Source organism: Onychomys torridus, unplaced genomic scaffold, assembly GCF_903995425.1.
Source record: "Onychomys torridus unplaced genomic scaffold, mOncTor1.1, whole genome shotgun sequence".
Classification (NCBI taxonomy): domain Eukaryota; kingdom Metazoa; phylum Chordata; class Mammalia; order Rodentia; family Cricetidae; genus Onychomys; species Onychomys torridus.
This window is the reverse complement of record NW_023412907.1, coordinates 34,662-61,960: the sequence shown is the minus strand read 5'-3', so window position 1 is coordinate 61,960 and position 27,299 is coordinate 34,662. Positions and strand designations below refer to the sequence as shown.

Genomic DNA, 27,299 nt, shown 5'->3' with positions numbered 1-27,299 from the left:
AAAGGTGTGTGCCACCACTGTCCGGCCAACCTGAGCATCTTGAAGCCAGCCACATCCAGCACAGAACAGACCTCTGAATCTGTGTGCTGCCCTTGATGTCATAACTGTGGCTTTTGGCCAATGAGGCTGCAAATGGGAATTACCTTCAAAGCCCACCTGGTATGTGTGATTCTCTCACTCACTCTGCCCTGCATCTACAAGCTTTCCCCACCCCTCCTGGTCCTGACCCTGCTCTAACATGACAGCCCTTACTGGATGGGGCCCATTGACCCCTATAACCTGTTGAGGGCAGCTAGGCTGCTCAGATAAGATTTCCAGGTGATCCTTGCGTCGGCTCACCTCCCAGATCATACAGCACTACATTCACTGTGACAGTTGCTCCAGTCACACCGTGGCCAATGACAGCCTGCTGGCCTGCCCCCTCCTCCAACATGCTCTGCACAGACAGGCCCACGTGTGTCCCCAGACGCCTGAATCACTGCTGACAGCTTGGGACCTGTCGGCCGTGGGCTCCTGGGGAGCCACTGGAGAGGGGGTTAGCAGCCACGTTGTCGCCTCCTAGGGAACACCTGCAGACATAAATAGACAGCCCGCCAGGGCAGCAGAACAGAGCCAACAGAGAAGCGCTGCACACAGTACCCACCTATGCTCGCCAGAATGCTCAACGCTACGCTGTCTGCCTGCTTCCTGAGCCTGCTGGCCTTCACCTCTGCCTGCTACTTCCAGAACTGCCCGAGAGGCGGCAAGAGGGCCATGTCTGACATGGAGCTGAGACAGGTACCACTGTGGTCCGTTTCAGGGCCTCTGGCAGTGCCCTAGGAATGGGTGATGGGCTAGGAGAGGGAAACAAATTGTCAGAGAAGTCAGACTTTAGGGGAGGTTCCTGGAAAGAGGCAATGTAGCCTAGTGGACAGACTGCTAATAAGGGTGAGAAGGGACCAAGTGTCAGGGGAGCTGCAAGAAGGACACTGTCCCCGTGCAGGGGGTATGCCAGAAAATGAGAGATACTTCCTCATAACTGGGCTTGGGACGGGAGCAGGCTGAACTGGGTGCCCAGGCCTCTCTGCACACCTGGGGGAGGGGGGTGGGTGTCAGCTCATCAGGACTGGCTCGATTATACAAAGATCTGTTCTAGCCTGAATCTAAGGCCCTCCCCACCCAGCTCAGCCTCTCAAAGCTCCTTCTAGTCACCAGTGACAAGTTCTTCCTGTCCACAAGAAGACGGCCATCGCCCTGTGCTGCATGCCTGAGTGGAGTATGTCCCATACCTAACCGGCCTCTTGCCCAAATCTTTTGTCTGGCAGAGCTCAGGGCAATCCAGCACCAGGCTCGATTTGGTCCAGGCCACACTTTTGAGTTATGGAACAGGCTGGAGCAGTCAGGTAGACAAGCTCCCACAGTCCACCTTCTGTTTGCAGAGCTCCTTTGGAGGCTTGAGGCACCAGGTGCCCGTGCACACATCACCCTAATTTGGTCCCTGCCGCCTACCTAATAGGGTAAATTAGGTGGCCAGGAGGTTAAGGCCCTCCGGCTTGGGGCAGGGGTAAGAGCAAGGCCCGAAAATGAGGAGTGAACGCTCTAGAAGAAGCAGGAGTGCTCTGTGGGGGGTGATGGGAGGAGGGGTGATGGGGGGAGGGCTTGGGATGTGAAGGAGGGCCATCTGAATGTCAGAGAAGTAAGCCTCTGAGAGATTGCTGCATACCAGTGACACCTCAGAGCTGAGCAAGGTCCCCAAGTGCTGCAGCCCCGGGGAGACTCTCTGCCAAGGCAGGTGAGGGTTTTGAGAGCTCCTAGTGAGACCCGACCCTCCTGGTGACCTAGCAGTTCAGATTTCCACTCCTGCCCTTGACTGGGGGCTCGGCCTGGAGAGCGCCAGGGCACCTGCAGCGCGAGGCCGGGACAGCAGCAGGGTGGCCCTGGGCTCCCACCGCCACTCGTGTCCCCGCTCCCCGCCCACCGTGTCTCTGCCCGCAGTGCCTCCCCTGCGGCCCCGGCGGCAAAGGGCGCTGCTTCGGGCCCAACATCTGCTGCGCCGACGAGCTGGGCTGCTACGTGGGCACCGCCGAGGCGCTGCGCTGCCAGGAGGAGAACTACCTGCCCTCGCCCTGCCAGTCGGGCCAGAAGGCGTGCGGGAGCGGGGGCCGCTGCGCCGCCGCGGGCGTCTGCTGCAGCGACGGTGCGCACGGAGCCCGGCGCGGGGTGGGGTGGGGTGGGGTGGGGTTGCGGGGAGGGGTAGGTGGGAGGGCGGAGGAGGGTGTTTAGCGGGGGGTGGGTGGGAATGAGGGCGCGAGGTGGGGGCAGGGACGCCGGGTTGGAGGGTGAGAAGCGGGGTGGTCAGGGTGGGAGGGCAGCGTTGGGACTGCACCCCTGGAGCTGCGCCCACCCCAGGGCGTCTGCGCTCACAGCTCCTTCCCCTCAGAGAGCTGCGTGACCGAGCCCGAGTGTCGCGAGGGTTTTCTCCGGCTCACCCGCGCCCACGAGCCGAACAACGGCACGCAGCTGGACGGGCCCGCCCGGGCGCTGCTGCTCCGGCTGCTGCAGCTGGCCGGGACGCGCGAGGCCGTGGATTCTGCCAAGCCCCGGGTCTACTGAGCCGTCGCCCTCACTCCTCGCCCCTACAGCATGGAAATAAACTTTAAAAAATGCACCCTGGTGTCTGTCTGCCTCTACCTCTGGGGTGGCGAGGGGTGGGGTGGGGGGAGCTTGGAGTGCGAACTTTCTACTCTGCACTGGCTGATCCCCGGCACCCAAAGTCGCGGACAGTCCAGGCCTCCACGCCCAGAAAGGCAGAACCTGTAAGACTTACAGTATAAGGGAAGCGTTCTAGAGCTCCTGGATACCCACTCAATACTCAGGACAAAGGCAGCCCCAAGCTCAGAAGAAGGGCAAGGCCTTAGGCCCAGCGAGGCTCTGAAGAGGGTGGTTAGCGAGTCTCTGCCTAAGAGCGAAATAAAAGCAGAGAGGTAGGACACTGGTGGACAAAGGAGACAGAGCAAGACATGACAAATCAGCGAGAGTGACAGAGAACTAAGAGGACCAGCCGGGGGTGGGGGTGGGGGTGGGGGGCCCCAGTATCATCCCAGACTAAGACACAAACAACCTGAGCGACCTCTCCTGGTTTCCAGTGCAGAGTCACTTTTGCCCAAGACGGTGCCTGGGTGGGAGAAAGAGCAGAGACTTAACCCAGACCTAAATGAGACAGTGTCACCTGCTGCTATCTCTACCCACTATCTCTATCCCAGCCACTGAGAGGCAGACCCCTGAGAGCCCAGCAGCAAGTCCCCTACAGGCACACGTGCAAACCTATACCTGCTCTCAGGCAGGGAGATAAGCCAGGCTGTGGCTGTAGCTCATTAGCAGAATGCTTCCCTAGCCTGGATTTGATCCCCAGCACCATAGAGGAAGGAGGAGGATGGGAAGAGAAGGGCAGACAGGAAAAAAAAAACAACTTCTGGAGGGCATTTCCATGATTCTTGACCTCAACTACAGCTATAGACCCTGACAAACGCTCAAGTCCAGCACCAAGGCACACACACAGCAGCTCCCAGACATAAGCACCTTTTCCCTTTTTAGTACATCCAATTTTGGAGCAAAGTTGGCACGAGCACTTGGCCTCTGTCCCTCCTTCCCCGCCTTCTCCTCATTAGCTTTTCTTTTGTTCCTAAAATTTTAGGTTTATTTATGTGCACGGGTGTTTTTCCGTTGTGTATGTCTGTGCAGTATGGGTGCCTGTAGAGGTCAGAAGGCATCGGGTTCATTAGGTCTGGAGTTACCGATGGTTGTGAACTAGCATGCGAAAGCTGAGAACTGAATACCTCAGCACTGGCCCTTCCCCCAAGCCTGCCAGTGTCTTGGCCTTCGGGCTGCTCTCCCAGGCCTTCCATCCTTTCCTGGTCTCTTCTGCCCCACTCCGCCCCCACTCCTGTTCGCTTCCTACCCTTCTCTCTGCTTCATCTGTCTTGGGCATCCTCTTCATATGCCATCTTGGTCCAGGTTTAGGGACCACAAGATGCTGCATCTCCTTTGGGATGCTCTGCAGGCTCTGAGGTCTGGGGCACTGTGAAAGACAGAGGTCAGTCTGAGTGACCTGACTGGGTGGCTCCGCACCTGGACAGAGTCAAGGTGTCTTTTGCTTCCCATATCAGCATCTTTTTTTTTTATTAATTTTAGATTTATTTATTGATTATGTATACAGTGTTCTGCAGCTTGTATGCCTGCGTGCCAGAAGAGGGGCACCAGATCTCATTACGGATGGTTGTGGTTGCTGGGATTGAACTCAGGACCTCTGGAAGAGCAGCCAGTGCTCCTAAAGGCTGAGCCATCTCTCCAGCCCCCATCCCAGCATCTTTAAGTCTATCTGCATGCCTTGGTTTAACCAGGGTACAGCGGCTAGGTGGACTTCTACCCCAGCCTTCTTCCCATGTGGCCCTCTCAGGGCCTGAACTCCACGAGGATAGGGCCAAGGAAAAGACCAGACCGAAAAGCAAGAGGAGGAGGCGGGAGTAGCTGGAGACTTGGCTGCACTTGATTTGATTCCTCCGGCTGATGTACGAGCCGCTTCAGGATGAGGTTGAGACCCCTCACTCTGCTCCTGTGCCCAGGTGGAGAATTGTAAGCCCTCTTTCCCCGACCTGCTTCTAGAATCATTCTCCTATTCCTCAAGAGGAGGAATTGCTTTTGCCCACTGGACCTTCTATTCTCTCTCCCTTTCAGGGAGGACCTTACCCAGCTACAGAGCCACAGAAAGGCACTTCTAGAATTCACAGTGAACACTTACCTCCCTCTTCAGCCTCCAAAATCAAAGGGGCTTATATGAGCCGATGCCCAGAGCTCTGACTTCCGCATGCTGTGGCATGTGTGCACCCCCCCCCCCACCCACATCCACACAATAACGAAATAATGAACTATAATTAAGAAAAATTTAGGCTGGAGAGATGGCTCAGGAGTTAAAAAGCACGTTGTTCTTGCAGAGGACCTCAGTTCTGGTCCCAGTACCCACACAGGATGACTCAAAATCACCTGCGACTCCAGGTTTAGTGGTAGTGACGCCCTCTTCGGGTCTCCATGGGTATTGCGCTCATGTGCACATATTCTCACAGAGACACATACGCAGAAATGGCAATTTAACAGAATAAAAGTCTTAAGGTAGAAAATCTTCAAAACTCAGCCCCAGAAAAATGAAAAAAAAAAAAACAACAACAAAACAAAACAAGAAACAACAAATCAATCTTGAAGTCTCTTTCATATATCTTTTTGGCCTTCACCCTGTCTGTGAGTTCCACATGTGGTGATGGGGGTCATTGTGTTCTTTTGCTGGGCGTGAGACCCACAGAGAGTGCTTGTTTGTATGTTTATTTACGTGTTGTGATGGCCCGGAGCCCAGGGCCTTACCCTCCTCCACTGAGCTCCACCCATGCCTTCACTTTTTATTCTAACAAAGAATCAGGTGCCCCTGTGTGGGAGTGGGGTTGGGGCATGCGCCTTCTGCCATCATTGTTGAGAACACCCGCAGCTAAGCGAGGCATGTTTTGAGGCACGGGGAGTGGATTTGATCCAGCATTGGATGAGCAGTATAGAGCGTGGGTTTTGCTGTTTGCCTGTGGGCTCTATGTTTTGTGGTCCTTTTGTGCCCACGGGCTCTTAGATTCCATGCTGCCCCAGAGAATGCTGTCCTGCAGAGGCAGAAACAGGCCTCGCACTGAGGACAGCAGAGGACAGCTGGTTCTTGATCTTTCCAGCTGTGGCCTCCTTGAGGCCTCTGTATAGAAATCTTATAACTCTGTAACTACCATGCTCCGCCAAGACCCTTCTTTCCAGGCCAGGCTTGCTCCCTCAACCTGAGGGTGTGGCTAAAGTCTCCTCTCAGATCAGGAAGCGACTGGATGAGTTCCCCTGCCTGTCTGACTGCCCTTCACTCAGTCCCTAGTCAGGCCTTGTCTTTTCCACAGATGTCCACCATGGCTGTTTGGACTTTCAAATGCTGCTCTAAGTCTGTCTGCCACAGGCCCACTCCAGTAGGGAATGGGAAATGTAGCTAACATACAGGGTGGGTGGTGGCAGCCCATAGAGCACCCTGTCCCCCGAGCAGCCTGCTGGGCTGTCCTTGCTCTGAATTGCCAGGGCCCGTGATCCCGAAGCCGTTCCTCCCTCCCGTTTCTGACAATTAGACACCAGTCAAGTTTGAAGAGGAAATCTGCTTTATTTGCTATTTCTTTCTGGCAGTGGCTTTGGGGAGTGAAGGGTGAGCTCTAAAGGTATCCCCAAGAGGGCTCAGTGCTCGGAGAAGACAGACTCAGGGTCGCAGGCGGGGTCCGTGCGGCAGCCATCTGCAAGAAAAATGGGTCAGTGGCTGGAGCAGCAAACCCGAAGGTCCCCCGCCGGGCTGCGCTGCCGGCCCCTCCTGCTCACCCGGGCTGCAGCAGACGCCCGCGGCGGCGCAGCGGCCCCCGCTCCCGCACGCCTTCTGGCCCGACTGGCAGGGCGAGGGCAGGTAGTTCTCCTCCTGGCAGCGCAGCGCCTCGGCGGTGCCCACGTAGCAGCCCAGCTCGTCGGCGCAGCAGATGTTGGGCCCGAAGCAGCGCCCTTTGCCGCCGGGGCCGCAGGGGAGGCACTGCGGGCAGGGACACGGTGGGCGGGGAGCACGGTCCCGTACCGGGGCGAGGGACAGTGGGTGCTCGGGCGTTGTCTCCGCTCCGCGGCGTCAAGCGGGAGCCTAACCAGGCCCAACGCCCTGGCTTCCCACGCGAGGCTAGGGTAGGGCTGGCAAGGGTGCCGGGATGCTCTCTGCGGGTGGGAGTCTTCCCTGCTGGGACCGGACGGGATGGGGGAGACTCACCTTGCGCATGTCCAAGTCCAGCGCAGCCCTCTTGCCGCCCAGGGGACAGTTCTGGATGTAGCAGGCGGAGGTCAGAGCCAGGAGGCCAAGGAGGCAGCAAGCGAGACTGGGGCAGGCCATGGCGCTGCTGGTGCTCGGAGTCCGCGACCCACCAAGGTGATGGCTGCTCCAGCCCAGTCCGACCTTTTTATGTCTGGGCACTGCCTTGGTGGAGCACTGTCTTAAGAGGGGGACAACATGACCAGTCACAGCAGGTCACTGCGGGTCAAATCTATCCACACTGTTTGGAGGCAGGCCCTTCATTTGCAGGGTCTAGCTAGGGTCAAGGTCACCGCCTCAGCTAATGGCCTGGAGCTCCGCGGGAAGCAGCCTGGAAGGGGTGGCCTGAGTTACAGGATAGAGAACTGGGTGGGGGTGGAGGTGCAGCCTAGCCTGGAGCTATTTTCACAGATGTCCAGTACCTCCGAATGCGGCAGGATAGGGAAAGTGGATGTGAAAGTCCTTTCGTGCCCTGAAACCTGGATGAGGAAAAGGATCACATCTCCTTCAACTTCTGAATGCAGCTCAGCCCTTCTTCCAACTAGACAGTAAGACAAAATATCAACAGAGGTCAAAACTAACACACAACAAACAAACCAAGATAAAAGAGAGAAAGAGATTGCAATGAGACAAAAATTATGTTTGTGTTTAAAATTCTGTATTAGAACTCTTTATGCAGACCAGACTGGCCTTGAATTCACAGTGATCCACCCGCCTCTGCCTCCCAGGGTCTGGGATTAAAGTTATTCAGCACCATGCTAGGTGTCTAGACTCCTGTTTGAGAAAACACTTGACAGCAGCCGCTGGAGTGTGGCCAACAGGTGGCCTCAGCTGCAGAAAGCCACCTGGCCCGAGGTCATACCCTGCCCAGGTGGCCACACATAATGGTTGGTCCAGTTTTGTACAAACGCTGGGCACCTCTGGTTGCATTTCAGCTTTGAGCTGTAGGTCGGCTGAGGTCTGCATGGGAGGGATGCCCCATGCAGCTCAGTAGCAGACTGCTTGCCTAGTGTGTGAGAGACCTTGGGTCCAGTACCCAGCACGCTAGCAGTAATATGTTTGGAGACAGTTTTTGCATTACATTTTTTATTTTTATTTGTGTGCAGGTTTCCTTGGAGGCCAGAAGAAGCTGTTGGATCCCCAGGAGTTGTACCTAGAGAGGGTTGTGAGTTGACCTATGTGGGGTCTGGGAACAAAATTCATCAACAAAAGAGCAGTGTGAACTCTTAACCACTGAGCCATCTCTTTTTTTTTGCATTTTTAATACAGTTTAAAATGAAAAACATCATGGCAGGAAGGCATAGAAGATTCAACCCCTTTATTTCATGGCTGATAAATAAAGTAAAGATCTCCAGGAGGGACTAAAGATTCACTACCTCCTTCAAGGGCTTGCCTCAATGACCTGAAGATTATCCCTGGGCCCCTGTCTTAAATACCTTATCATCTTGGGGCTGGGGAGTTGGCTGAGTGGTTAAGAGTTAGTTGCTCTTGCAGAGGACCCACGCCTGATTCCCAGAACCCACATGGTGGCTCACAACCATCTATAACTCCAATTACAGTGGAGCCAATGTCTTCTTCTGACCTCCAAGGGCACCAGGTTCACACATAATGCATGACACATATGCAGGCAGAACATGAATACACATGAAATAAAGTAAATAAATCTAAAAAAAAATGTTAAAGAAGGAAGCATTGCCCAGACTCTTGTTTTTGCTTGTTTGTTTTGAAATAAAGTCTCATTATATTGTCTTGATTGGCATGGAACTTGCTGTGTAGACTAGACTGGCTTTGAATTAACGGTGATCCACCTGCCTCTGCCTAACAAGCGCTGGGATTAAAGGAATGTGCCAACAAGCTAGGTACCTAGACTCCTGTTTAAGAAAACATTTGCCATCAGCTGCTGAAGTATGGGCAACAATGGTCTCAGCTGCAGAGAGCTCCCTGTCCCTGTCCCTGTCCCTTTTCAGGTGGCCACATGTAATGGTTGGTCCATTTTGCTGCAAATGCTGGGCGCCTCAACTGCATTTCAGCCTTGGGCTGTTGGTCAGCTGAATTCTGCACAGCAGTTCTGCTCATACATCCCTTCTCTTCCACAGAGGTGGGTCCCAGGCCCATGTTCTAAACTCCATCTCAAGTTGCTTCCTTAGGAAGTGACCTGCAGTATCCAGGAAGAAATGACAGCCAGTGTCCTGGAGACCAGCTCACGCTACATGCAGTCTCTGCCCCTAGGGAGAATGGAAAAGCCCCTGGGGTCTTTGTCTTCTTGGTTAACCTCCTCCAAAAGGGACTGCAGCCCGCATGTTCCAGAGCTCATCTGACCGAGTCACGGATCCTGAGTCACTGTGTGAGTTATCAAATGCTGAGTTGGTGGTCAGGTTGACCTGTATTACAAATCAGCTCATTTCTTATCCGGATTAGTTTATTGGCATTCTTGGCATAGAAGGCCAAGAGCTTGACCCCCAAAATGCCCCCAGAGAGACCTCCCACATATTCTGGGCACAGTGATCTCATCTAAGATAATCTATGCACATAAATTAGCATATAATAATGTGCATATAATCCTCTCATAAGGCCAGCCTTCATGTGCTCACTAACTTATCTGTGCTTGGGAACACCAGTAAACAGCAGACAGACTCCTTGGCCTCAGGCTGGGGCTGCAGCTCAGCAGGAGAACACTTGTCTAGCATATATGTAAGGTTGTGTACATGAAGCCTTGGGTACAATGTCAGCTCCAGGAGAAAAATCACCATCCCCATGGGGTTCATATGTCATTGAAAAAGGCAAAATGTGAAATAAGAAGCATATTATATTGGGTTATTGCTTTAGTTAGGATCTGAGTGTATTCCAAGGATCCATGTGCTATACTGTAGGTCCTTAGGAAGGTGTATTGGAAGATGGCAAGACCTTTAAGATAGAGATCAAGTGGAAGGTCAATAGGTCATTGAGGGCATGCCCATGAAGGAGGTAGTGAGACCTTGGTCCCTCCTAGGTTTTTTTGGTTTCCCAGCAATGAAATGAAGGAGTTCACTCCTCCGTGTGCTCCTACCATGATGTGTGCTTTGCCCTGGACCTGGAAGCAGCAGGCCCACAGATCCTGGACTGGAGCTTCTGAAACTGTGAGCTGAAATAAACTCTTTCTTCCAGGCATGATGGCACATACCTGTAATCTCAGCATGCTGGAAATGTGCAAGAGTATCAGGAGTTCTAGACCAGTCTCAGCTAAAACTAAAAGAGAGTTCAAAGCCAGGCAGGAGTTTATGAGAGACTATCTCAAAACCTATCAAATTAACCCTTTTGTTTTTACAAGTTAAAAAGTGTCAGGGGTTTTTCTATAGCATTTAGAAGGCACCACGGGAAACACAAGTAAGCATAACACACTCCAAAGGCAACATGTGCTGGGAGGGCTGACGGCACCAGCATGCTGGGTGCCTAGACAAGGTCCACGTCTGGATCCCCGGAGTGAACGTGTACTGTTTGACATGGGCCTCGGACGTATGAGAATCTGGCAACCCTCCACCCCCACCTGGGGAGGGGGCGGCAGGGACTGAGGTGAATAGGGATATGGAAAAGCCTTCCTCTAGTTTGGGTGCCAATGCTGACAGTGTGTGCTTACAAAGGACTGACCGGTGTGTGCTTTAGCCAATAGAAATGGCAGCCTCCTCCTGGGTCTTTACAACCTGGGATTGCTGCCTGCAGAGACTGCACAGCCAGCCCCTCCCCCTGGGCTGTGCAGGTCCTGGGTTGCTGCTGCATACAGTCCCCTGACCCCAGCCTTTCTGTGCGTCCGTCTGTCCTTCCTTCTCTCACCACCCCATTTGGGTTTCCAGATCCAAGTTGTGCAGGTGGTGGTAACTGCTACTACGGAAAGAGGTGGCTCCTGGTGACATTCCCCTTAGGGGGACCCATGAGTACTCAGAGGACAGCAAAGAAGCCATGTGTGTGAGGAACACTCAGTGTTCTGCTGCTGTGAACAGCCTCTTAAAACAATATTTACCATGTCAGTTATGGGGGCAAAACCTGGGCAGGGCTTCTCAACTCATGGTCTTCAGCAGCAGCCAAGCTGTCCGCAGGTATGAATTCCTTACCAGAGCTTGGTGATCTCGGGCACAATTCATCACCCTGTGGCTATAAATCACATGACAGCTCAGCTCTAAAATATTGTGCCAGGAGATGGTGGTGTATGCCTTTAATCTTAGCCCTCAGCAGGCAGATTTCTGTGAGTTCAAGACCAACCTGGTCTACAGAGCTAGTTCTAGAACAGCCAGGGCTACATAGTGAAACCCTCTTGAAGAAACACAATTTTTTTTTTTTTTTTTGAGCTGAGGATCGAACCCCGGGCCTTGCACTTGCTAGGCAAGTGCTCTACCACTGAGCTAAATCCCCAACCCCGAAACACAATTTTTTTAAAAAAGAATTTATGGCCGGGCAGTGGTGGTGCATGCCTTTAATCCCAGCACTTGGGAGGCAGAGCCAGGAATCAAAACTACACAGAGAAACTCTGTCTTGAAAAACCAAAACCAAAACCAAAACAACCCCCCCACAAAAACAAACAAACAAACAAACAAAACTAACACCTGTTCCTAGCATTTAGAAGGCTAAGACAGGATGGACATGAATTTTAGGTCTGTCTGGGATATATAGTTAATTATAGGTCAGCTTGAAGTACAACATGAGATTCTATTTCAAAATAATTATTAGAATAATTTAGAAAAAATGCCTCCAAGAGAGATGGGAGGGTGTGTGTATGACTGGCCTACTGTGTGCTCCTACCTAGAAATCCATATGAATGAGATGGGAGATGGGAGAGATGACTGGCCTACTGTGTGCTTCTATCTAGAAATTCATATGAGATGGGAGATGGGAGATGACTGTTCTACTGTGTGCTCCTACCAAGAAATCCACATGAATGAGTTCGGAGATGGGAGAGATGACTGGCCTACTGTGTGCTCCTACCAAGAAATCCACATGAATGAGATGGGAGATGGGAGAGATGACTGGCCTACTGTGTGCTCCTACCTAGAGATCCACATGAATGAGATGGGAGATGGGAGAGATGACTGGCCTACTGTGAGCTCCTACCTAGAGATCCACATGAATGATTTGGAACTAGAGAACACACCACGAGAAGCTGCACAGTATGACTGCTAGCCTGATGACTCAGTTCCCTCCTCCTCCCATGTGGGTGCTGGGTACTAAACTAGGTTATCAGGCTGGATGGGAAGCTCCCTTATCCGCTGGGCCATCTTGCTAGCCCAACCTATTTGGGTTTGAAACCTAGCCACCTCCATTCCTACTCAAGTATCTTCACTAACATGTTTGTTTTTCTCTCTTGAAACAAGGTCTCAAAAAGAAAAGAAACAGGACCTCACTCTGTAGCTCAAGCTGGCCTGGAATTCAGCATCCTCCAGCCTGTCTCCCAAGGGCTAGTATTAGTGACATGCTACATGTCTTAATACATGCCTCAGTTTTGTCAAAAAGGGTAAACAAGAATAATACAAGATTACCTACCTACAAGATTATTGTGGGGGCTCCCAGCAACACGTGGTGGCGCACAACCATCTGTGATGAGATCTGGCGCCCTCTTCTGATGTGCAGGCATACATGCAGGCAGAACACTATACATAATAAATATTTGTTTTGTTTCGTTTTTCGAGACAGGGTTTCTCTTTGTAGCTTTGTGCCTTTTTCCTGAAACTCACTTGGTAGCCCAGGCTGGCCTCGAACTCTCAGAGATCTACCTGGCTCTGTCTCCCGAGTGCTGGGATTAAAGGCCTGCGCCACCACTGCCTGGCGATAAATAAATTTATTAAAAAAGATTATTGTGATAAAGGAGAACATTATGTAAGACTAAGCTTAGTGCCAAGGAGATAGTACATTCTCAATACATTTTAGATACCTTTTTGCTTTTTTGGTCTTCATTCAAGGGCTCAAACCCCGGGCCTCAGACATGCCAGGAATTTGCCCTACCGCTGAGCTATGCCATCGATCCCTGTTCATTATTGTGGCCTTGGATCATACCATGGAGCTGCCAGATGGCATCAAACTGGAAATGAATTTCTGAAAGACTTGCCTGTAGCTCCCCTTATCACTGTTAAGAGTCTCATCACGGCAGTGACAGGGCCTTAAGATAGCAAAGGAAAAAGTTTACAACTTTGATTTTATTATTTGAGAAACAAACATAAGGAAGACCATCAGGAATGTGGGTTGTAAAGTCTATGGGATGTTTTCTATGTGTGGGATAGAACCCAGGGCCTTGGGACATGGTAAGCAGTCACTCTACATGAAACTATACCCTGGAACCCAATAAGGCTATTGAAACACGTCTTAGATCTTTATAATTTATTTATATTTTATGTACATTGGTGTTTTGCCTGCATGTATGTCTGTGTGAGGGTGTCAGATCCCCTGGAACAGGAAAGACAGTTGTGAGCTGCCATGTGGGTGCTGGGAATTGAACATGGGTCCTTTGGAAAAGCAGCCAGTGCTCTTAACTGCTGAGCCATCTCTCCAGCTCCCCAAAAGGCTATTGAAACAAAATTTGAGATTTTATTTGAATATATATTGAGAAATATATTTTAACAATTAAGGATTTATACTATCTGACATTCTGGTGCTGTGGATATCACTCTGTATAAATAAAATGCTGTTTGGCCAGTGGCCAGGCAGGAAGTATAGGTGGGACAAGAGAGAAGAGAATTCTGGGAGGTGGAAGGCTGGGCAAGGAGAGACACTGCCAGCCGCCGCCATGACAAGGAAGATGTAAGGTAATGGTAAGCCACGAGCCACGTGGCAAAGTATAGATTAATAGAAATGGGTTAATTTAAGATAGAAGAACAGCTAGCTAGAAGCCTGAGCCATTAGGCCAAACAGTTTAAATAATATAAGCATCTGTGTGTTATTTTATAAGTGGGCTGCAGGACTGCAGGGGTTTGGCAGGACCCGGAGAGAAACTCTTCAACTACATTCTGGAACAATATAAGCTACAAATTTTGCATGTAACCAACCTGTTTTCCTGAAAACACCGGATGTTCTTGCATGTAATTTTATCTAAGAGCAAATAGAACTTGATTCTGACTTTGTAACAACAGAGACTGTCAAGAAAGGTTTTGTGGGGTGTTCAGTCCCCCAGGAGACCTGCCCTGCTGTACCAGCTCATGGTCACAGAGAATCAGCAGATACAGCAGAACTGAGTGGTGTGGTGTGAGGAACACTTCAGTGCTGAGAGATGGCTGGGCAGTTAAGAGCACTGCTGCTCCTCCAGAGGACCTGGGTTCAATTCCCAGCCTCGGGCACTGCAAGGGCCTTATGTAGGCTGCCCTCAAGTTCTCCATGTAGCTGAGTATGACATTAAATTCCAAATTCTGGGGGCTAGAGAGATGGCTCAGAGGTTAAGAGCACTGGCTGCTCTTCCAAAGGTCCTGAGTTCAATTCCCAGCAACCACATGGTGGCTCACAACCATCTGTAATGAGATCTGGTGCCCTCTTCTGGCCTGCGGGGATAGTACACATAATAAATAAATATCTTTAAAAAAAAAAATCCGAATTCTCCTGCCTTCAGCTTCAGAGTCCTAGGTTTACAGTATATACTATTTCCCTCCCCCCCAACCCCCCCCCTTTTTTTAAATTTGAGACAGGGTTTTATGTAGCCCAGGCTGGTCTCACACTGACTAAATAAGTGAGGCCAGCTTTAAACTCATCTTTAAGGTGCTGGCAGGGGTGTGCCACCATGCCCAGTTATTTTTATTATTTTTATGTCTATGTGGGAAAGCACATGTGCCCATGGGGCTAGAGGCACTGTGACCCCTGGAGCTGGAGACCCAGGGAATTGCGAGCTGACTGGCATGGGTGCTGGGGACCATCTGGAAGAACAGTACTGGCTCTTAACCACAGAGCGGTCCTCCCAGTTCCCCAGACAGGTTCTAGACTTCAAGGTTGTAGAATTTACCCCTTAACTGGCCTCGAGGCACACACCTTTAATCTCTGCACTTGGGAGACAGAGGGAAGTGGATTTTTGTAAGTTTGAAGCTAGCCTAGTCTACATATAGAGCTCCAGCACAGCCAGGGAGAGACCTTGTCTCAGGGGGTGGGGGGGCTGGGGGGGAGAGAGAGAGAGAGAGAGAGAGAGAGAGAGAGAGAGAGAAGAAAGAAGTAATTAAATAAGTTAAGTCCAACAGACCTCACCCTGAAGCTGGGCCAGGCAGTGTTCTGGTTCTGTTCCTTGACAAGGATAAACATTCAAGTTTCCACTCACTGTGTATGGACTTTCCTGTGTCAAATGTATTTGCTAAGGCATCCAAAGAGACTGGCCAGATCTGGGGTTGAAATATTGCTTTTGACTTCCTATTTGGCAAGAAAAAATAACTCCAGATTTGATTCTTCTTGCCAGACTCTCTCTTGAGCATCCAACCAGGCTTTACTGAGTCTGTTTTCATTGTTCTTGCAGTCACAGGGGAACGTTCGAGACTTCTGGGCCTGTTTGATACCCGGATGAGCACTTGGGCAGTTTTTTGGAGTCTCAGGAGGAACCAGGTTGATCTCAAACTCCCTCCGTAGCTGAGGATGACCTACTAGTCCTCTTGCCTTTACCTCCAGAGAGCAGGTGAACCCCCACACCTGGTTTATGCAGGGCTGGGGACTGAACCCAGGGCCTGTGCACACTAGACAAGCAAGCACTCTCCCATTCGAACAACATCCACAGGCCGCCTCCTTCGGTTTTGCATGACCTAACCTAACCCCAAAGGCCAGGACCACACCATTCATCCCCAGCACATACTCCTCATGCGGCTTTAGCCTCAGATGGAAGGGCAAGGACCCAGAGGCTCTTGGTAGAATATCAATGCTTCAGTGCTTGACTGTGACTGGGGAGACAGGTCCTGGGCAGGGGTGGGTGGGGCTATCCACTGAGTAGGGTTTCTGGGGTTCAGGTCAGCTCCTCACTGAGACAACAAAGTCAGGCATGGACGAAGTTGCTCCTGACATGATCCCATCGCTTACCTCAGATATTTGAATGCAGGACCTCACTGTGTTCTGACCAGTCAGGGAGAGGATATTTACCAGCCTGAAGGGGGTGGGGTGTCATGGCCCTCAGTGCAGGATGCCACCTCCACTTGTACCCGTAACACCTGCCTCTTCACTGGAATAAGAGGCGGCCATAGTCCCTGAGGTTTGCCGGGGAGTCCCAAACCCTCAGAATTGTGGAGAGTAACTAGGGTTCTTTTTCTCTGATAGTAACTGGAGCTGATGTCACTGGCGTTCAAGTTTATGGGATGACGGTAAAAAGGCAGCATCGGGAGTTGGGGAGATAGCTCAGTCCCTAATGTGATGTAATGTAGACATGAAGGTCTGGGTTTGATCCCTGGTACCACATAAGAGCCAAGTGTCACGGCATGTGCATGTGATCCCGGTGCCAGGGAAGCACACAGATGAACTCTGGAGCTAGCTGGGCCAGGCAGTCCAACCAATGAGCCCCAGGTTCCAGGGAAAGACTCTGCCTCAAAAAAACAGAACAGGGCTGGAGAGATGGCTCAGAGGTTAAGAGCAATGACTGCTCCTCCAGAGGTCCTGAGTTCAATTCCCACCAACCACAGGGTGGCTCACAACCATCTAACATGAGATCTGATGCCCTTGTCTGGTGTGCAGACAGAACACTGTATACATAATAAATAATAGATTTTTTTTTTACATTCCTGCTGGTTCTGGTACTTTATTTATTTTTAAAATATATTTATTTATTAAAAATTTTTTCATTTTGCATACCAACCCCAGTGCCCCCTCCTTCCCCTTCTCCTGCCTCCTCACCTCCCTCCCACTCTACCCCCATTCACTTCTCAGAGTGGGTAAGGCCTCCCATGGTAGTCAACAAAGTCTGGCATACCAAGTTGAAGGAGAGCCTAGCCCCTCCTCATTGTATCTAGGCTGAGCAAGGTATCCCACCACATGGAATGGGCTCCAAAAAGTCAGTTCATACACCTGGGATAAGTTCTGGTCCTCCTGCCAGGGACCCCACAAACAGATCAAGTCACATAATTGTCACCCACATTCAGCAGGCCTAGTTCGGTTCCATGCAGTTTCCTGAGCTGTCAGTCCAGAGTCAGTGAGCTCCAACTAGCACCAGTCAGCTGTCTCTGTGGGTTTCCCCATCATGATCTTGACCCCCTCTTCTTCTTCTTTTTTTTTTTTTAATGCCGAATGCCATTTATTGTAGGAAGGAGGAGGTCTTAAATAATAAATCTTAAAAAAAAAAGAACAAAAACAAAATAAAAAACAAACTTAAAAAAACAGGCTGGGTGAACGCCTGTAATCCCAGCACTCAGGAGGCAGAGGCAGGTACACCACATACAAACTCAGGACAGCATAGACTCTGGGGAGTTCCTGTCACACAGAGGACCGGACTGGACTATATCCCCTCTAGCAGCCAAGCTATCTTCTGAGTCTCATGGAGTACTGTGAGCCAAATGTTTGTTGCTTTTATAAATAAAGTTTTATTGGAACCCGGTCTCGCCAAGATCACGATGGGGAAACCCACATAGACAGCTGACCGGTGCTAGTTGGAGCTCACTGACTGGACTGACAGCTTGGGAACCTGCATGGGACCGAACTAGGCCCGCTGAATGTGGGTGACAGTTGTGTGGCTTGATCTGTTTGTGGATCTCTGTGAGTTCGAGGCCAGCCTGGTCTACAGAGCGAGATCCAGGACAGGCTCCAAAGCTACAAAGAAATCCTGTCTGGAAAAACCAAAACCAAAACAGACCAAGGTGAGAGAGTCCTGAGGAATGACACCTCAGGCTGACTTTTGGTCACCACATACACACACACATTTACATACACACACACACACACACACACACACACACACACACACACACACACACACATTGAAGGGCAGCAGCTGGCTGGAAGAAGTGTGTGTTGCTTGAGGGCCTACAACTGAATGGGATCTGTACTGTTAGTGTGTTTACGATTCCTGGCACTCAGAGCTTTGCTAAGTCAAGGCACTTTTGGGCAACCAGGTCTTCCCAGACAGTAGAACCTGGTGAGTAGTCCAGTGACATTGTATCAGGACAGGGGCATGTCACAGAAGCTACTCCTGGAGGGCTACCAGGAGAAATAGGGTATCCTTTTGGCTTTCTGGATCTTGGACACATCAGACTCCAGTCAGCAGAACCCCAGATTGAGCAAGGCGGGTAACTAACTTGTGGCTTAGTCAGGTGAAACTTGCTTCCGGCTAGTAAGCTAAAGACCACACCCAAAATTGGGACAAATAAACTTATTCTACAAAAATTCATTTAACAAATGCCTTTGATTTTACAAGCAGTTCAGGCTCTGTTGTTAACTACTCTGTTATCACGGCACTATAACAACAGTCAGTGAATGGGCGAGACCGGGTTCCAATAAAACTTTATTTATAAAAGCAACAAACATTTGGTTCACAGTACTCCATGAGACTCAGAAGATAGCTTGGCTGCTAGAGGGGATATAGTCCAGTACGGTCCTCTGTGTGACAGGAACTCCCCAGAGTCTATGCTGTCCTGAGTCTGTATGTGGTGTCAGAAGGTTCTGGTCAGCTGGCGAGCGCAGAACCTAGAATGAACGGGGCCTGCTCTGGAAAAGGCTGAGCCAGCCTCCTAGGATGCACCAGTTCCTGCCCCAATACACACGGTCCCTTCAAGCACTGTCCTTACTTTGGGCCCCTAGGAGCCTCTGTGCTCAGTTCCTGACCACTTGCCCTTCTCTGGTGACGGCCCAGTTATAGCTCTTCGGAGAGTCCAAGGCTTCTTCTATCCGTGCCTCCAGGTTCTCCCGGGTGATGAAGTTTTTTGCCTCTTCCTGCGGGAAGAGAAAGGTTAGCTCCATGGGAACTCCACCAGAGCTGGCACTCCGCACAGCTTACTGTCTCTAGCCCATGAGGGCCGAGCTTCCAAGTATCCTTAGAGAAGGGTGTCTCAAAGAGTCGCGGGCCTTCTGGGTGTCCCATCATTCTTCCAGCAGAATAGCACTAGGCGACCTCAACCATCATACTCCTGTTTCCTGGACCATCATCACCCACCGGATCTCTCGTCCAGAACCCAAGAACCAACTGTGACAACCTGAGTAGAGGGGGTAGACTCCCAAGCTCACCACTCCCTCTTACACTTAAGAAACGCTCGTCTCAGTTATGAGCTTCCCCGATTTCTAGTTTCACAATAGCCTGTACCCGCTCACTGACTACCTCCCGCGAGGGCAAACACACCCTCCTAGTGCAGGGCGAAGACCCCGAAGGCTCCCTGCTCTCCCCGCAACCCGGCCCACCTGCAGCTGGAGCACTTCTTGCTCTTTCAGTTGCACCCAAGTCTGCTCCTCCCGGGCCCGCTGAGCCTGCTCCTCCGCCTGTCGAAGCTCCTGGTCCTGAGCTTCCAGCTGCAACCTAGCTATCCTGAAAGGGCCAAGAAGCCGAGGGTGAGGGGGTCCGCGGCGGAGCCTGGCCCTGAGCCCAGCCCACCCAGCCCTGCGCCCCTCGCACCTCAGCTCCTGCAGCCGCCGGTTCTCCTCCCGGTTCCAGGCCATGAGCTCCCGGTGCTCCGCGGCGGCCTCGTGCGCCCTGCGCTCAGCCAGGACCCCGGATCGGGCCTCGTACAACTTCTTTCGCACCTCTGACGCGAACTCTTGCCTGGGTGAGGACGGGCTTCAAGTCGGCACCCACCCTCCCCCGCAAGACTTCCCCGAGGGCGCCGAAGCCCGCCCGCCCTCCACACACCTGAGAGCGCTCACGGTCCGCCGGTACTGCCGATAGCGCTCCGTCAGCACGAAGAATTCCGCAGGGTCCACTGCGGGCGGCATTTTCACGCGCCCGACCTTGGACTTGGCAGGCGGGTCGTGGCGGGTCTTGCGGCCGCGCGCGGGCAGGAGCAGCACGCTCGGGGGCCGGCACCCGGGCCGCGCGGCCAGGCGGCTCAGAGCGCGGAACATGACAGCCGGGGCCTGCGCCGCGCCCGGCCCGGAAGTGGCCGCGGAGCACCGTGGGAGTCGCGGCCCCGTGGCCCCGCCCCCGCTGGGCGGAGCTTTTGTCGTCTGGCCCCTCGCCTCCTCCGAGTCTCGGGTGGAGTGGGAGGGGCGGACGGCGGCCACGCTGGGACGCCGCCCCCTGGCGTTCGGCTCCGCCGCTCCCCGGCGGGCGGGAGGCCTGCTTACCCTTTCAGGTGGGGTGCACGAAGTTCTGCGCTTACAGCCACTTAAGTCAGGCTCACACTTCCTCTTCTAGTAAGCGCTCTCCAGGCGCACTTTAAACTTGAGATTTTCAAGTTACAGATCATGTCCTTGCCCTGCCCTGCCCTGTTGTGGTCATGGGCAGCTCTGCAGTTGCCAGAGTTCTCAGGATCAGTGACTTCTTCTGACCTTATGGTGGGTGGCCTTGTCCTCTACAACCTGACCCAGGGCCTGCCCACCTTGAGGAATAGTGGCTGGACTGTCAAGAAACCTGAGGGACTTAGCTGCTATTTTTTTGGGGGCGGGAGGGGGAGGGCGTTTCGAGACAGGGTTTCTCTGTGTAGCTTTGTGCCTTTTCCTGGAACTCACTTGGTAGCCCAGGCTGGCCTCGAACTCACAGAGATCCTCCTGGCTCTGCCTCCTGAGTGCTGGGATTAAAGGCGTGCGCCACCACTGCCCGGCTCAGCTGCTACTCTTATTTCTGAAGTGTTTTAGTACTATTTTCTATACAACGGAATAAAACAGTTCATCAGTATGGAAGGAGAGCCCCCCCCCCCCCTCCGCGCGCACAGCAGGGGCTTCCTCCCGACCCCCGTTAGGCACAAACCACACTCAAACATCTGTTTTCACAGAGAGATCCTTTATTAAGCAGCTAAGGAAAATTGAAGCGACTGCTTTCTGACTCAGGAAAAAAAAACCCCCAAACCAGCAACAAATGACCTTGCATGTGTAATTTTTAAGAGCAGAAAAAAGGGAGGTCTGTGTAAGAATGGGCCTAGAATGCGGTGGTATATTTTGATTGGGCATGTTAATTATGTGAACCAAAGGGGGCTTTTGATTGCTGGACTTTGGTACTCATCTTCAGGAATGAGTCTGGCATAAAAGTGTCTAAATAAGGGAACAGACCTTGATGGCTAGTTTTAGGGATGTCATTAATGGTTTTTAGCAAGGTGGAGGGAATGGGGGAGGGGGAAGGGAAAGGCCAGCCAGAGCCATGTGCTCCAGTGGGCTAGTGTCCCTTCAAGTACTGACAACACCAAGTTCTGCAGAGAATAGCAGGCCATGGTCCTGTCCTTCCAGGGCACTTGGGAGGCTGTGAGTGGCCTAGGCTGGCTTCAACATCTGACATTTTCTGCAGAACAGAAGCTACCTCTATCTGCTCTCAACTTCCAGGCCCTGGACTAGTGGATGAGTCCCAGACAGCACTCTCTTCCTCTCAGGCTTGGGGGACCTATTGCCCATTTGATACCAGAGGGTACTCTGGAGTCTCGCTTTGAAGGTGCCAGCTATGAGATCACTGCTGAGCCCTTCATGGTCCAGGATGGATGGTCAGTGGCAAGGGCACTGCTGCCACCTAGCTGGAGCTGGCCACTGCAGGGCTGCTAAGGCCAGAAAGCCTGGCATTCCCACACATAGCCTATCCCTCCCTGGTTTTTGTTTTTTGTTTTGTTGTTATTTTTGAGACAGTGTTCTCTGTGTAGTTTTGGAGCCTGTCCTGGATCTCGCTCTGTAGACCAGGCTGGCCTCGAACTCTGAGATCTATCTGTCTCCCAAGCTCCGGTGGTCTGGAACTCACAATGTAGATCAGGCTTAAAGAGATCCACTTATCACTGCCTGGAATTAAAGGTGTGTGCCACACATCTGGTCTAACCCCTTTTCAGGGTCACCCTAGCTGACCAGCACCTCAGATAATTTCAGTGTCTGAGACAAGAAAGTACCACCAGGTATAACCCATTTCAAAGAGGCCCCCTAACCTTGTTAGCTCTCAGATCCTCAGCTGACCAGACCCAACCATACTTCTTTTGGGGGGTTTCCTAAGTCCAAGTGCAGAGAACAGAGATTTTAGGCCTAAAACAGATGAACAGTGTGGAGACATTTTGAGTACCTGAAGCTAGAGAACTAGTGGGCAGGCTCTCTGCTCTCTTTCTCTGGCCTGTAGGGATGTGGACTGGTATACAGTGGTGATGGAATCAAGTGTTTCCATTTGCTGAGCCTCCCATACCAAGGAGGCAAGCATAGGAATTGACAGGATTGTTGAGGACAGAAGTTGGGAAAAGCAGCTTTTCTGGGCAGTTTTCGTGGGTAGAGGGGCATGGTACCATGCACTTGGATGAACTAGAGTAATGGAAGTCTCATTTGTTCCATTGGTTGGAAGCTCCGCCTCAGCCCCTCCTCCCCCTCCAAACCCTGCCCCATCTCAGAAAGCTTCACAAATGGCAACTCTTCCCCGGAGTTGATCAAGACCCACATACAGAGTCCCTAGAACTGCCCCGATTTTCCTTCTCCCCTCCCCTGCTGCGGTATTTCTGGGGGGGGCTCGGGAATCACCCAGGGGTACTTTGCTCATTAAACTTAGACTTTTAATTAGGCTTGATCTGGCTTATTGCATTGGAGGATAAACTTACTACCTGGAATCCAAAAATACTTATCATTTACTAAGGGATAAACTATGGAGGTGGCTCTAGGTTGCTGCAGGGCCCTATTCAGATGGTCCTGGGACTTAATGATCAGGAGCTCCATCTCCTCTGGTGTCAAATCCAGGGATGTCTTTTTTTTTGGTTTTTCGAGATGGGGTTTCTCTGTGTAGCTTTTGGAACCCATCCTGGAACTCGCTCTGTAGACCAGAGGCTGACCTCAAACTCACAGAGATCCACCTGTTTCTGCCTCCCAAGTGCTGGGATTAAAGGCGTGTGCCACTACTGCCTAGCATGATGTCTTCAGAAAAACCTAAACCTCTTAACTATAAGCAAGCCACCCCAATTAAATGTTTTCCTTTATAGGAGTTGCCATAGTCATGGCATCTTGTTACAGCAATAGAAACCCTAAGATACCAGGGATCTGAGGATGAAACAAAAATCATAACTGGAGAGATGGCTCCACAATCAGATTAAATTTGGTTCCCAGCATCCACACCAGACACCTCAAAATCCCCTATATCTTCATTTCCCAGGGATCTAACCCTCTTTTCTGGTGGAAACTCACATGGATGTGTGCATATAATGCATCAAAAAAGAAAAAAAAAAAAAAAAGGTGGACCTGAAAGATGGGTAAAGGTACTCGCTGTTAAGCCTGAGGATGTGTTCAATCCCTGGAAGTCACAGGGTGGAAGGAAAGAACCAGCTCCTGCGTTTTGTTCTCCGACTTCCGCACGTGCATTCTATGGCACACACAGTGACACGCAAGACACACATACTAAAAGGTATTTAAAAACTCAAAATGGCTACAAAGTGATCAAAAGTGGTGTATAGACCTCTCCCTGAACTTCTCAACTTTACTTGACAGAGATAAGTTACCATATAAACATGTTGGGAACAAATCCACAAGGAACTATTTTTGGAATCTTTTTCTTCCCTCTAACAGGGGCTGGTCTTGAACTTGAGCCTCTTTGTTCCACCTCTTGACTGTTGGGCTGACAGGTGTGACCACCACGACCAGAAGTTCTAATCGGGCACTCTGTCAACTGAGCGAGTCTCCAAACCAACCCTTTGGATTCTAACAATACCTCTGAGGTTTGAGAAACACCAAAGGGCCAGTTCTGTCCTGTGACCTGGATACTGAAGTGAATTTACAGAACTTACAATCACCCTGACTTGTGCAGAATGTGCCTCAATCTTCACATTTTTCAAAAACATGCTCGCTTTCCTCCTCAGTGTCCAAGCGTACCAAGCTTGGTGGACACTGGTGTAGTCTAACTCGACCTGTTTCAAATTTGCGAATCAACTCTGCATCTAATTAGATATGTGTTGTGAAAAGTTTATTACATTTTGTGTGTGTGTGTGTGTGTGTGTGTGTGTGTGTGTGTGTGTATACATGTGCCCACGTGCCACCAGAAGTCCAGGGACAACCTGACAACTTGCTGGAGTGCATTTTCTTTCCTGGGGATTGAACTCAGGTTATCAGCCTTGGTAGCAAGCTCCTGTACTCTCCAAGCTATTTTGATGGCTCAGAGTGGTCCATGTTCTGGTTTCATCTTCCTAATTCTTGGGCTGCATACTCAAGTCCCTTCCTTTTCAGCCTTGTCCCCTTCCTAACCTCAAAAGGAAACTGACCTGGAGAAGGGCAATGCCTGAGGATTCCCTGACTCACCTCGCTCAGAACTCTGGCCTAAGAATAGAGAGCACAGCAGTTTGTATAAAGGTTTAAGAACATTTGTATTTGCTCACCTGCCAAACAGTAGGGAAGGCTTCATACCAATACATCTTTGGCACCTGGGCTGGGCCACTCCAGATGGAGGTGGGCTTAGATGGGTAGTACCTACCCAGGGTTGACTTCTCTTTCTTTTAAGCAGACCCAAGAGGGCAGCCCAGCAGAAATGACCCTGCAGTCTCCCTGGGGCTGTTAGTAGGGGATAATTCTAATTTTTCCTCATCTTGTGCCCACCCACAAGCATTTGTAGATCTGGACCCTACTAGCATGGGTGGCGATTCTGGAGCCTAAGTGTGAGCTAACAGCTCTGTTTTCGTGCCAGTCATTAACCTGTGGGGGTGAGGGTGGGGTAAACAGAAACATTTATAGGGTTAACAGCCATTCTGTACTTGGGTTACAAAGCAATTATGAAGGTAGGGCCAAGTTTGGCATAATGGTGACCAGACCCATTGGGCCATCAATGCACTCAACTTTAGAATAATGATGAGCAGAATATGAAGTACCACTGTTGGCGCTGGACACGATGAGCTTCAGGATGGCTGTAACTGTGACTCCCTAGACTTGTATTATTAGCAGGAACAGGAAATGAATGCAGGGAGATGCGTCCTATGTTAAATTATCCAGAGGAACACTTTACTAAGTGGACGACTCTTTATTTATTTATGTCTGTTTTTTTTTTGAGACAGGGTTTCTCTGGGTTTTTTCAAAAGCCTGTCCGAAATGAGAAAGAAAGCCAGCTTAGGGAAACACGCCTTCAATGGCAGATGATCTGGGGAGCAGTGGAGACGAAGAGGAGTCAATGAAGTAATCTCTGAATGGTTGGGTTCTAGGTGCTGCTCGAGGCTGGCCACACCCTTCCTTCTGAGGCAATGCTCACCCTTCCCTGACCCAGGTCGTAGCTGATTGGCCAGTGTCCACACAACTGTGCTATGGGAGACACATTTTCCTTTGGACATACAGGAGTCCCTTGTGGGGCCTAAGTACTGTTTCAAAAATGAAAGATGAAGAAAGGATGAGGGCTACTGTGATGAAAGGGGAACATTGCTCGTGGAAGACACTCATCAGTCAAGTCAGCATTGACTCCAGCACCATCCAGAATACTCTAGCATGCCCTGCTCAAGGCTAGCCTCGGCAAAAGGAGGAGGGCAGCCTTCCCTTGGGTAGGTGGGACAGCAGCCACAGACAAGTGATTTTCTTAGTGGTGTATTCACTGAGGGCTTGCTCACCCAGTGACCACACTCCACTGGTGGACTCGGTCACACCAGGGCTCTAAGGCACAGTGTTCGAGGAACAGGGCATTCCTCAGGGAAAAATCCCTGGCCTTTTAGAGCTCCAGTGCCCAGAGGGACAGAATGACGTCCGTGACTTACACCACACTGGAAAGCTGGTCTACTGTCCCATCTTTGCTCTTGAAGTATCCTGGGATTCCTTCCATACATCCTCCTCTTTCTCTTGAAAGAATTTTTTGTTGTTTTGCTTTTTCAATACAGTGTTTCTCTGTGTAACACCCCTAGCTGTCCTACAACTTGGTTTGTAGACCAGGCTGGCCTTGAACCCACAGAGATCTACTTGCTTCTGCCTCCATATGCTGGGTTTCGAGGCACTTTGCTACTATGCCTAGTTTAGGTAATTTTTAGATTTATCTTATTTTATGTGTATGAGTGCTTTGCTTGCATGCATGTCTGTGCATCATTTGCTTGACAGATGCCCAAGGAAGTCAGAAGAAGGACCTGGATCCCCTGGAACTAGATGGTTGTGAGCCATCATGTGGGTGCTGGGAACAGATTCCAGATCCTCTGCAAGAGCAGCAAGTGCTCTTAACCACTGAGCTGTCTCTCTATCCCACATTTCTTCTTTTATACAAATATTTTGAATATGTGGTACACAACTAGGCTTTCTTTTCACAACACTTTGTCTGGATTTAAAGGCCCCCGATGGCTTCAACTGACTTTACTTTTTTTTTTTTTTTTTTTTAGCCTCGGCTGACCTGCAACTCTGTAGACCATGCTGGCCTTGAATCAGAGATCCGTGTGGCAACACCGCTCGGCTCTGACCTTTGCTTTCTCCTCACCTAAATTCTCAGCACCCCTTAGGTCTAGTTTAAGTCCCCCTTTAATAGCACTTACCTCTGAATGTGCCTCTGTGGAACATACTGGGGTACCTGCTGAAGCCTCGGAGGAGCAGAGGGCATGCTCACCTCTCCACCTTTGCCCTCTGTGGCTGCAGAAACACCACCTGCTGTGTGCTGATGCTGGGAGGTGTGGGAAAAAAATCCATCATCCTTGCCAGCTCAAGTGAAGGTTAGATTTCCAAAACATCCCTAGGCAGCTACAGGCCTGGGTTGTAGCCAGTGAAAATAGAAAGGATGACTTTTGCTTCTATTTGTAAAAATGAAGTTGCTTGCTTTCTGAGCTCCTTCCTATTCCAAGTTGGTGGCAGTGGCCTAGCTCCCATCATGGGGATGTGAATTACATCTTCAGGATATTGGCATTAGAAAATGGAGGAACTGGCAAGGCATGGTGATGCATGCCTTTAATTACAGCTTGGGAGGCAGAGGTAGGTAGATCTCTGTGAGGTCAAGGCCAGCCTGGTCTACAGAGTAAGTTTCAGGTCAGTCCAGCCTACACAGTGAGACCCTGTCTCAAAAAAGAAAACAAACAAAGAGAAAACAAAGAGTTGGATGTAGTGGCAAGGCCTTACTTCCAAAAGAGCCCTGGATAGCCATAGGCCTAGGTTCTGGCAGGGTCTATAGTCCCAGCCCAGTCCTCCTATCAAAAAAAAAACCAAACAAACAAAATATGAGAATGGCCCTCATAGGCTCACATGTTCCAATATTTGGTCCCCAGCTGGAGGAACTGTTTGGAAAGGAGTGGGTGTGGCCTCATTGGAGGAGGTGTGTTACTGGACTGGGCTTTGGGGTTTCTTTCAAAGCCCATGTCATTCCCAGTATCTCTTTCTCTGTCTCGTGCTTGTAGATCAAGATGTGAGCTCTCAGCTACTGCTCCAGCGCATGCCTGCCTGCTGCTGCTACGCTCCACCATTTTTCTCTATGTTGCCTTGGTCATGGTGCCTGATCACAGGAATAGAAAAGTGACTA

General features: G+C 50.9%; 3 protein-coding genes across 4 annotated transcripts; 1 reads left to right on the top strand and 2 right to left on the bottom strand.

Moving 5' to 3' along the window:
• Positions 1-474: 474 nt before the first annotated feature.
• Positions 475-2,643, top strand: LOC118576065 (arginine vasopressin). Its single transcript, XM_036176470.1, has 3 exons — positions 475-777; positions 1,975-2,176; positions 2,420-2,643. The coding sequence occupies exons 1-3, from the start codon at positions 646-648 to the stop codon at positions 2,590-2,592; spliced, it is 507 nt and encodes a 168-aa protein (XP_036032363.1). The 5' UTR covers positions 475-645; the 3' UTR covers positions 2,593-2,643.
• Positions 2,644-6,200: 3,557 nt separating this feature from the next.
• Oxt (oxytocin/neurophysin I prepropeptide) lies at positions 6,201-7,006 on the bottom strand. Its single transcript, XM_036176471.1, has 3 exons — positions 6,836-7,006; positions 6,409-6,610; positions 6,201-6,326 (listed from the first exon to the last, which is right to left on the bottom strand). Exons 1-3 carry the CDS (start codon positions 6,953-6,955, stop codon positions 6,271-6,273), a joined length of 378 nt encoding a protein of 125 aa, XP_036032364.1. The 5' UTR covers positions 6,956-7,006; the 3' UTR covers positions 6,201-6,270.
• An 11,248-nt stretch (positions 7,007-18,254) lies between these two features.
• On the bottom strand, positions 18,255-19,888 carry Mrps26 (mitochondrial ribosomal protein S26). 2 transcript variants are annotated; one of them, XM_036176468.1, is made up of 5 exons: positions 19,608-19,888; positions 19,374-19,520; positions 19,163-19,286; positions 18,556-18,700; positions 18,255-18,475 (listed from the first exon to the last, which is right to left on the bottom strand). In XM_036176468.1, the coding sequence occupies exons 1-4, from the start codon at positions 19,817-19,819 to the stop codon at positions 18,581-18,583; spliced, it is 603 nt and encodes a 200-aa protein (XP_036032361.1). In that variant the 5' UTR covers positions 19,820-19,888; the 3' UTR covers positions 18,255-18,475; positions 18,556-18,580. The 2 variants fall into 2 exon arrangements, with proteins under 2 accessions (XP_036032361.1, XP_036032360.1); XM_036176467.1 differs by having other exon boundaries at positions 18,255-18,454; positions 19,608-19,887.
• Between the last annotated feature and the right edge of the window lie 7,411 nt (positions 19,889-27,299).

What these genes read in the sequence shown, in the direction of transcription:
- Mrps26 (XM_036176468.1), bottom strand. Translation starts at nt 19,819, where the DNA reads ATGTTCCGCGCTCTGAGCCGCCTGGCCGCGCGGCCCGGGTGCCGGCCC. An exon ending in CGGACCGTGAGCGCTCTCAG is followed by an intron (nt 19,521 to 19,607) that starts GTGTGTGGAGGG and finishes GTCCTCACCCAG; the next exon opens with GCAAGAGTTCGCGTCAGAGG. An exon ending in CGGCGGCTGCAGGAGCTGAG is followed by an intron (nt 19,287 to 19,373) that starts GTGCGAGGGGCG and finishes TGGCCCTTTCAG; the next exon opens with GATAGCTAGGTTGCAGCTGG.
- LOC118576065 (XM_036176470.1), top strand. Translation starts at nt 646, where the DNA reads ATGCTCGCCAGAATGCTCAACGCTACGCTGTCTGCCTGCTTCCTGAGC. An exon ending in CTGACATGGAGCTGAGACAG is followed by an intron (nt 778 to 1,974) that starts GTACCACTGTGG and finishes CTCTGCCCGCAG; the next exon opens with TGCCTCCCCTGCGGCCCCGG. An exon ending in GGGCGTCTGCTGCAGCGACG is followed by an intron (nt 2,177 to 2,419) that starts GTGCGCACGGAG and finishes CCTTCCCCTCAG; the next exon opens with AGAGCTGCGTGACCGAGCCC.
- Oxt (XM_036176471.1), bottom strand. Translation starts at nt 6,955, where the DNA reads ATGGCCTGCCCCAGTCTCGCTTGCTGCCTCCTTGGCCTCCTGGCTCTG. An exon ending in TGGACTTGGACATGCGCAAG is followed by an intron (nt 6,611 to 6,835) that starts GTGAGTCTCCCC and finishes CCCTGCCCGCAG; the next exon opens with TGCCTCCCCTGCGGCCCCGG. An exon ending in GGGCGTCTGCTGCAGCCCGG is followed by an intron (nt 6,327 to 6,408) that starts GTGAGCAGGAGG and finishes TTTTTCTTGCAG; the next exon opens with ATGGCTGCCGCACGGACCCC.